The 10,280-nt window shown below is 39.7% G+C and overlaps 1 protein-coding gene across 2 annotated transcripts; it reads right to left on the bottom strand.

The window, feature by feature from the left end:
- Positions 1–385: 385 nt before the first annotated feature.
- LOC135540073 (type-1 angiotensin II receptor-associated protein-like) lies at positions 386–6,322 on the bottom strand. Of its 2 annotated transcripts, none has more exons than XM_064966406.1 (5): positions 6,184–6,322; positions 5,722–5,756; positions 5,251–5,359; positions 4,797–5,007; positions 386–1,903 (listed from the first exon to the last, which is right to left on the bottom strand). In XM_064966406.1, exons 1-5 carry the CDS (start codon positions 6,208–6,210, stop codon positions 1,773–1,775), a joined length of 513 nt encoding a protein of 170 aa, XP_064822478.1. In that variant the 5' UTR covers positions 6,211–6,322; the 3' UTR covers positions 386–1,772. The 2 variants fall into 2 exon arrangements, with proteins under 2 accessions (XP_064822478.1, XP_064822479.1); XM_064966407.1 differs by having other exon boundaries at positions 386–1,900.
- Between the last annotated feature and the right edge of the window lie 3,958 nt (positions 6,323–10,280).

Here is a 10,280-nt window from a genome sequence, read left to right as displayed (position 1 = left end):
CTGCATGAGGCAAATGGTCACACCAGATAGTAAATGGTTTTCTGATCCACGTCCTTACCTTTTTGTTTAAGGTCTATGTCACCAACAGATGCATATCTGTATTCCCAGTCATGTGAAATCCATAGATTAGGGCTTAATTTATTTCAATTGACTGAATCCCTTATATGAACTGTAACTCAGTAAAATCTTTGAAATTGTTACTTTAATATTTTTTTAAGTGTAGAAAACTGATTGTCTAGTGTTTTAATTGACAAATGCAAGGGTACAGCATTTGGTTTTAAGTGCAAGTACTGCAGCATTTAGTTTTTTTAAAGTTATTATGCATATTTTTCTCAACCCTGGATTATACTTCAATAAAACACTCCATGAAAAATGCAAATTATGTCAGAGCTGTAGTTTTTTTAATTAACTGTGGATAGAATTTCAAGGTTGTGAATGTTTGGTATTCACCCATGTTACTCAAATCAATATGGCTTGTAACTCATTCAGATCAATAGAGTTTCTGTATTTTATCAAGAGAACAACTCAACACTGCTGGGACAAACACATTAGTTGTTAAAGAAAATTGCCTCAGTCAATGTAAAGCTAAGAGTGCACTAAAGCATTTCAAATGCTTTAGTGCATTTACACATGAAAGGCAAAGACAAAAATCTAACAAAATTGATCAGGTACATAAAAAAAAATATGCATTTGGAATGATTGAGGACACAAGTGCTAACATTTTACAAAGAATGTGCCATGTTAAAACACTGACAAAACTATGCAAATCACAACCAGGAATAGTTCTTCCTGGTTCATATTTACTGGGCTGTAACAGATATCTGCTTCTCTCTCAGCTCAGAGGTAAATCCTACCCGTAAGGTATAGAAGGCAGAAAGTCTCTCTCATTCTTAATTCTGATTTTAAAAGTATACTCACAGTGAACTAGTTTCAATAAAGAATGTCAAAGAACCGTTGCAGACCAAATGACTTGCAAGCTTTCTACATCTTGACCTTTTCAAAACACTCCTGATCCTGAAACAGGATCTAACAGAGGTTTATATTTGACTTTACAACAAAGAGATACAAGTCCTCCCTGAAAGCTGTAATGCTCTGTCACATAGATGGTGAGGTAAAACTGGAAATGTCTGATGGCATTGTGTTAAAATTAATAGTCAAATGGAAGGGTTTACAAACAGCACCACCATTATCCTCTCTATTTTACATCTTCAATACATTTTGATTTGAGTAGATGGTGGTGCCTGGAATAGCTTATGATACACTAACATAATGCTTGCTAAAATAACACAAAACCAGAGCACTGGTTATTCCAAACACTGGAAATAATACTGTTGTAAACACTCATGTCCATCTTTAAGGGTTAGGACAACACAGACCTTTCATCAGGCATATTTTAAATAAAGTCAAAGAAATATAGTAGCATTTAGGAAAGGGTAGATATTGTTAAGAAGGCAGGCAAACTCCGCTGTATAATCCCACTGTTACTACACCATAAAATTCAAAAACTTCACTTCTCCTTTTAGTGTTGGGCTTGAGTCCAAGGTATTTCCAGTGTATGTGACATTACCCTGAGCATCAAGCATACAGTAAGCAGATCATATTATTTTACCATGACTGAGTATTTAGAATGAGGCATTACTGGTAAGGGATTGAATAAAGCTCAGAACAAAGGTATTTTGCAGTTGTAAAATACCCATATGAAAGGAAAAAAAACATTATGGATGTCTTCTTGACACCATGTAATTCCAAGAGAATAAAGTGAGTGCTGTATCTCAGTAGGAGTGTGGTGGTCCAGGTTTGGTGCCCTCGGCCTGGTTGAAAGGGTTGGCCGAGCTGGTGGACTGGTCCTGCTGGTCAATGGACTGGTAAGCATCTCTGTTTCGTGTTACACTGGGGAAGCCTGCTGTGTAGAGACAAGAGATCTTTCAAAATATAGCTGATACACAGAACATTAAACTGTCAAATGTTATAATTTTTTCAACATAAAACCCGACCTCCATGTTAAGGTTCATACAGAAAATGGCAAATTACATTTGATGAATTACATTCAATGACACCAAGCTGCAGGACTCACACAATCATAGCGGTGTTAGACTACCACAGTCAGGTGACTTACAGTCAAATGATAGAGAATGAAAAGGGAGGAACAGAACACCACCCAGGAGATAAAAGGAATGGATATCTACAAAGCCAAACTCCTTGGGAATTGTTTACACTGAAAACCCTCTATATGAGAGTCCCTTCAAAACAGCACATTGCAAACAAACTTGATTTATAACACACTTTTGAAGAGGAAAGGTGTGGGGCTAATCTTACAGGCTGCAGTATTCACTCATGATGAACCACTAGTGCATACTGAACAGTCACCCAGTCCTGTATGGTCACGCAGACAGAATACCAATGGCTGCCTAAAACCAAACCTGGGAACATAGAATTGAGTGCCCGACATGTGATCAATCTTGTAAGAGCCAACCTTAGCGTTCAACCACAATATGGATAATGAAAATCAGATAACGAAAACACTGACGCAAAAATAGATTGAGCATTTTCACTTAAATAGCGTTTATTAAAAAAAATATTACTTTAAAATGTCTGCATAAATTAATTTTCAAAAGTCTAACACTGATATAAGTGCACAAAGTTATTAATCTCAAATCATCCATTTATGACCTTAATATTCAACCTTATTCTGATGAATACAGATGCAGTCCAAAATATTCTTTACTTCATAAAGTCATAAAAACATTAAATCAAACAAAAGCACAAACTTCAAGCAAGAATATGTAAAGATCATTTTCATGGAGTGAAGCAGATGGGACTTTCAGAATTGTAGGAAGGAGTGACAAGCAGATATGACGTGTGATTAGCAGAGGAGGATGATGGGACACAAACACAGATACTGGAGTCATGTGGCAAGAGGTAAGACTGGACAGTCAGAAAACAAGACAAGAAGTAGAGGCATGGCTGTCGTCCTTCAGCCCAGCAGTTTCCCTTACTTCCTGTGTGAGGGGAGGATTGATGGAAATAAAGGAATGATGAAAAAGAAGAAGAGGATCAGTAGCGGCTGCCAATAAAGGCACTGTCGGCACTATCCGTGGTGCAGCGACTGTCCACTGAGGTGTCTAAGTCTGAGGGGTCAGAGGCAAGCAGCAGGGGGGGGAATGGAGACAAAACGCAAACAGGGTCAGAACAGAGATACAACAGACAAGACAGAGGATTGTATCCACTCACAGACAGAAAGCTAAAGACAACATTCAATCACTAGTAGTGTGATAGTAAATGCAGAAAGTAAATGCAGAAAGTAAACAGCATAGTTGGTCAATTTCCACAATAACAGAGCATTGAAGTGCAAGGTTCAACTTCTCTGTTTTGGTGTCCAGGTTACCATGCACCTTCAGATACTGTGTATGGGCGAAGTCTTGCATCTAGTCTCAATATCCGCAGTGCTGCTGATGGCAATGTAATTTTGCTGAGTTTACCTTTAATATTATTGATGAAAGTGGAATAAATAAAATGGTTTACTTATTCATATCATGTGTAATAATGTAGAAGGGTGATGTACGGCAGACATTTTGCACTTGAATGCTTATAGAAATACTGGTACAAGAAATAGGCTACAACATAATTTCTTGTAAGTAATGTCAAGGGGCAAAGTAATGTGAGAAGTGGTTTTATGACTGCCAATCAAAATACTAACTTCTGGTACTGTAATTCTACATAATGTACTGTACTTATCAGCGTTAAATGGTTTTAAATCGACACACACCTTGATTGCCTTCTCCTTGGTGTATAGCACTGCAGGACGCCACCTTGATCCCAGAGCCCCCCCCCCACGTCAAGCAATCAGAGAGCATTTAAAAGAGACCTTGAAAACTTAGAACATTAACTTTACTAATCACCGCGTTTCCAATCAAAGCCACATGTCCCTGCTGTGCATCATTCAACTTTACCACAGACATGTCAACTTCATTAATGCTCTATTCTTATTTGAATATCAATGAGAGTCAAATTGGGTTGATCAACTTTTACAACTTTTGACAAAACATATCTTTGTCTATTCAGGGTAACAAGGCCTGACAGAACCATCAAATTATCTAGTATGAACACACCATTCAAATGGATTTCAGGCATGTCCTACTGCTCTACGAGGTAGCATAACATGCCCTTCCTGTTCCAGTAGGTTTTGAGAACAGTCACCAAACCTCTGCAAAAACACCCAGGACTTGTGTTGTGCTAACATCTCAGTTTGACTTAGATCAAGTTGAGAAGGGAATGAGTTCTGCCACTGCCATTATAGATTCCACTGTGTAATTGTCCTTTACTGTATACTGTATTCTTCCAATTAGCTGGGAAAGACAAACTCCAATCAGATTATTTTGCTCATCAGTGATGTGACCTGGCGAGGATGGTCCACTAGTTAGTGGGTGTCTCAGGCGCATTGGTCTTGTGACCGGCTCTGTAACTCAATTAGCTGGACTCTGGTTTGATCTGCCTGCAGTACAGTTTTACACAAAGGCTCTGAGCAGCCAGCTTGTGCTCTACAATCCTCTCATGTCCAACGACATGAAACAGCCCAGGCAAGATTATAGCCTGGAGAATGTAATTTCCTCTCAAAATCTCCTTGGCACTAGGATGATATCACATCACACCATGCTTCGGACTTTGTCCATGCCAGTCCAGGGATAGTCCTGAGACTATTTCTACAAACCCCAAAACCTTATTTTTACCATTAGAAGTGACAGTGAGTAACTACTGTAAACTAATGGTTAACGCATGCTGCCTCTACTCACACTCACCAAAGTTGACATTGTAATCTCCTCCACGTTCTCTGTACATTTGGTAGACGAAGAAGCAAGAGACAGGTTTGAGTAGCAGGCCCAGGATGGCCATGCCCGCACTGAAGCGGAACGTGTCCCTGTTCCTCTCTGCTAGACCCTCAGCCAGCGGATAGTAGATCCCAAAATGGATGATGTCCGTCAGTATCGTCACTGCAATCCCAATGAGAAACTGGAAGGGAAATGCAGATGGAGAAACTAGACAAATGCATATAAGAGCCTGATGAGGTAGGATGATTCTTATTGATAGCTAGCAGGCTAAACTCAACTCTTTGATTTACTATGGTGTTGAGCAGCGACTAATCTGGGCGGACTGGAGCGCCGATGTCATTTTCTGTAACGTTGTGTGTAATTGAGGGTTATTCTTTGGCATTTTCTGTCTGAGATGGTACAGGAGTTTGAGGAAGTGATTCACCATAAGTACAGCGTCGATGGAGTCCCTCTGAGCGATGGCCCACACACCCACAGCCAGGACACTGAAGTTCCCCCAGGCATAGGAGGGGGGTAGCCAGGCCATGCAGCCCCTAGGAACCACACACAGTAAAAAAATACCAACAGACACTTCCAAATGTTCAGCATACACAAGCTTCTCTAAAAGAGTAGGCCTCAAATCTCCAAATTGACAATTGTATTTGACAAACTCTGGAGGCAAAGCATGTAGCTGAGAAGTGGTCCATTATCAGCTTGTGGTTAAAGTAAGCCCCTTCTGTGACTGACTGTAACTATGAAGTCTTCAGGTAGAACATTATGTTTGTGCAGCCATCCAGAGAAAACGCAACACAAGTGAACCATGTAGACCACTTTCCTCAGTTGGAGTCGGCAACAAGCGAAATTCCACAGGTGTATGAAAAAACATTGAGAGGAGCCAACCCACCCACTTACTCACCAGATGGTCAGGAGCCAGTGCATTAGTACTATGGCCTGTGGGGACAAAGAAAGTCAACATCATACACGTGATTTTCACATTTTTAGTGCCCAATGAGGCAATTTGCATCAATTCAAGTGGAGTTGACAACGGATGCCTGACATTTCATTAAACGATCAATGATTTACAATAAATTAAGAACGTGAATTGATTGAAGAAGTTTAACCACGAACTCAGCATCTCGTGATAAGCCCTGAGACATTTCACGCACGATAGAAGGGAAAAGATTGTTACACAATTGTTGCTATTTTTTAGTCTACAATGACATAGCGCTTATGTTCCTGTAACTGGGCTGATGTGACACGTTAATAATAAAATGCAAATACTGTCGAAGCGCGTATCAAGTAAGAGCAGTGTAAATAAAAAGTCAGCATTGTATGTATGACTTTCAACTATTGCAAACATGTTATCAACCGACTTTACCTTGAGGTTTACGGCAGGAATTTCCATATTTTCAGGCCAATGCAATACAGATATTGTGGTCCCCTTCAACTTTTGAGGTTTCTGAAGTTTTAATACATAACTGTTCAACTTCCCTCAAAAAATGTCTCAACCACTCCCACTAACCAGGCAGCAAACACAAACCATGTGACAACAGCCTGACTCCTTCCACCTAACCCTTTGCACACCCCATTATTTCATACTGCAAAAAAAAACACGTGAGCATCAGCTGCTTGATCTTGGTCACCATTCTGTAAATCAATTATCATAAACATTAGACCATGTAGCCAGTCTATTTATTGGAATATGGGCAAATATGTTAATGTTCAAACATATCAACTGTATTACAAGCATTCGGGCTGAACTGGTTACAGTGGCAACTTTTCATAGGCTACATGTCACAAAAGTAAGGTGTTCAAAATAATATAAATCACAAGTTAAATATCTGGTGTTGTTCCCATGAGTCTATAAATGACTGTTCCAGGACAGAAGACAAATAACATCTTTCTGATGGTTTTATTCTCCACTGTCTCCCACCCAGGTGTCTTCCGTCAGCCTGGTCTCATAGACTAGACTTAACATAGTAAACGTAAATCCGGGACACTCAAAATAGTATGATATGTTATGTTTGGTATGGTTGTGAGTGGATGGGTGGTCATAGAACTTAAATGTCTAGCAACCTAAATGTTGTGAGTTTGAATCTCTTCATGAAAATGTTTTGCTGATTTGCAACTTTTCAACGACTTACTACTTTTTTTGCTACGGATGGGTGGGCATATAATGTAAACGTCCAGCAACCCATAGGTTGCAAGTTTGAATCTCTTCATGGACAACTTAAGCATTATAGCTAATTAGCAACTTTTCCACTATTTAATACTTTTGAGCTACTTTGAAACTACTTAGCATTTTAGCTCACCCTAAACCCAACCTTAACCCTTTAACCCTTACCCTTACCCTAACGCCAACCTTAATCTTAACACTAGCCCCTAGCCTTGCTAACATTAGCCAGCTACCTAATGTTAGCCATCTAGCCACCTAGCTAGAATTCGTAAGATATAATACATTTGACAAATTCTTAACATATCGTACATTTTGGAAATTTGTAACATATTGTACGTTTGCAAATTCATAACATATAATATGAATTGAAATTCCTAACATATCATATGAAATGTGTAATGGACATCGACAAATTAATAGATACCATATGAAATGGAGTCTCAGATTTACGTACATAATAATATGAAATGCTCTAAGACCAGGTTGGTAATATGATTGTATCAGCTCATAACTGCAGTGGGAAGTGCAAACCCATGTTAGACATATGATATGCTACAAATTCTAGCCAGGTGGTTAACGTTAGCCAGCTAGCTAATGTTAACCACCTGGCTAGAATTTGTAACATAGCTGGCTAACGTCAGCTAGGTGAGGAGTTAAAGGGTTAGGGTTAAGGTTAGGGTTAGGGGAAGGGTCAGCTGAAATGGTTACGGTAAGGGTTAGGGGAAGGATTAGCTAACATGCTAAGTAGTTGAAAAGTAGCTAAAAAGTAGCAAGTAGTTGAAAATTAGCTAAAATTTTCCTTGATGAGATTCAAACTCACAACCTCTGGGTTGCATCAATGTTGTGTTGTATGCTGAATAAACACCCTACTTTCATTATTGCCTGAAGTAACTATCTGTCTTATGTAACAATTGTTATTTAGTTTTTTACCTTAATTTTACTAGGCAAGTCAGTTAAGAACAAATTCTTATTTTTAATGATGGTCTAAGAACAGTGGGTTAACTGCCTGTTCAGGGGCAGAACAACAGATTTGTACCTTGTCAGCTCAGGGATTTGAACTTGCAACCTTTCAGTTACTAGTCCAACGCTCTAACCACTAGGCTACCCTGCCGTCCTGGCAATACCAAACATAACATATCATATCTTTCCAAATGTACATGTACTATGTTATGTCTAGTCTATGAGACCAGGCTGATGTTACATATCTTGTAATTTTCTCTGCAGATGGTTATTAAACCTATCTCACTGACTGAGGTGGTCTTTCTAGTAATAACATCCAGATCCTGCGTGAAGAGAATACGATCTCTCAGAACAGCAAGTGCTTCATGGAATTGCTAATGTATCTCATCTCTCTGTAACTCACCTTAAATGGGTTCTTAATAGACAGTTTGTCATGTTCCTCATGAAATCCAAATGAGGTAGATATGAAACTATGCTGTGCAAAATATACAGTGTCACCCTGTTATGCATCTCTACAGCACAGGAGTTTGGTGGCACCTTAATAATTATTAATGTGTGAGGACAGGCTCGTGGTAATGGCTGGAGCGGAATTGTGGAATGGTATCAAATACATCACAAGGTTGCCAGGTGTTTAATTACATTCCATTTGCTCCGTTCCATCCATTATTATGAGCCATCCTCCCGTCAGCAGCCTCCTTTGCTCTACAGGTACATCTCTGTAAAGTAACAGTTGTTTCTGAGGTCCACTGCTAACAATAGAAAATCCTTTATTCTAACCCCATTCGTTTGTATGGCTGTTGATTCATGCAGTGAGACAGTTACTGGATGCTAAATGCTTTGGTGTGACTATAGAGGTGGAAGAGGTCTCATCTTTGTATGTGTGGCGTTATGGTGTCTGTGACAGCAGTATTTTAACGTAGTCCATTTTATTCTTCTTTTATGTTTGATAAAAAAGTACAGCTAATTGGTGATTTACTGCTGCTGCAACCTGAACTCAGGGGTAGTTGTAACACAGTAAATGTAAATCTGCCTCCTTCCAGCTATTGTGAAAGGGGGATACCTAGTCAATTGTACAACTGAAGGCATTCAACTGAATTGTGTTTTCCTCATTCAACCCAACCCCTCTGAATCAGAGAGGTGCGGCAGGTTGCCAGATCAACATCCACATCTTTTGCACCTGGGGAACAGTGGGTTAACTGCCTTGCTCAGGGGCAGAACGACAGATTTTTACCTTGCCAGCTCGAGAATTTGATCCAACAACCTTTCGGTTACTGGCCCAATGCTCTAGTATGATATCTTAAGGTATGTATTCATTTGTGGATGTCCAAAAAACATTTTGTGTGATATGTTACAAACGACAATTCATATGATATGTCACAATTTGCAATTCTTACAATATGTAATGAATTTGCAATATTTTTGATATGTACTAATTCCAATTTGTTGTGGCTAACATTAGCTAGGTGGCTAACGTTAGCTATGCTAGGGGTTAGGGTTCGGGGTTAGGGTTAAGGTTAGGAGTTAGGTTAAAGGGTTAAGGTTAGGGTTAGGGGAAGGGTTAGCGAACATGCTAAGTAGCTAAAATTGTCCGTGATGAGATTCAAACACACTTCTTTTGGGTTGCCAGAGGTTCATGTTCTATGCCCATCCATCGTGTTATACCCCACCCATCCTCCCCGACCAACCACACTCCTTTTGTTTTACGCGAAGTAACTTCGTCTTATGCAACCATACCAAACGTAACACCAAACTCCCAATCCGACAAGGTTAATTGGCCCACAGTCCCACAAAGTGACATGATATCATTGAAGTGACATGCTAATGAGCGATAGAAAACCAATCACGCAAATGTCACCATTCAGAATATATATAAACTCACCAAAAAGGATATGTCCCTTTTTCAGGACCTTGTCTTTCAAAGATCATTTGTAAATCCAAATAACTTCACAGATTTTCACCTCCATGTACTACATGTTTCCCATGCTTGTTCAATGAACCATAAACAATTAATGAACATGCACCTGTTGAACACTAACAGTTTACAGACGGTAGGTAATTAAGGTCACAGTTATGAAAACTTAGAACACTAAAGAGGCCTTGCTGCAAGGAGGCATGAGGACTGCAGATGTGGCCAAGGCAATAAATTGCAATGTCCGTACTGTGAGATGCCTAAAACAGCACGACAGGGAGATAGCTGATCATTCTCACAGTGGCATACCACCTGCACAGGATTGCAACAACAACTGCCCAAGTTACACCAGGAACATCCCTCCATCAGTGCTCAGACTGTCCGCAATAGGCTGAGAAAGGCTGGACTGAGGGCTTGTAGGCCTGTTGTA

The sequence above is a fragment of the Oncorhynchus masou genome, chromosome 5, assembly GCF_036934945.1.
Source record: "Oncorhynchus masou masou isolate Uvic2021 chromosome 5, UVic_Omas_1.1, whole genome shotgun sequence".
Taxonomy (NCBI): Eukaryota; Metazoa; Chordata; class Actinopteri; order Salmoniformes; family Salmonidae; genus Oncorhynchus; species Oncorhynchus masou.
This window is presented reverse-complemented; position numbering and strand designations above follow the sequence as displayed.

Bases quoted from the DNA above. Each gene is read 5' to 3' on its own strand.
- LOC135540073 (XM_064966406.1), bottom strand. From the start codon at position 6,210: ATGGAAATTCCTGCCGTAAACCTCAAG. The intron at 5,360-5,721 runs GTGAGTAAGTGG...TGTGGTTCCTAG, and splicing joins CACTGGCTCCTGACCATCTG to GGGCTGCATGGCCTGGCTAC. The intron at 1,904-4,796 runs GTGAGTGTGAGT...GTCTCTACACAG, and splicing joins AGATTACAATGTCAACTTTG to CAGGCTTCCCCAGTGTAACA.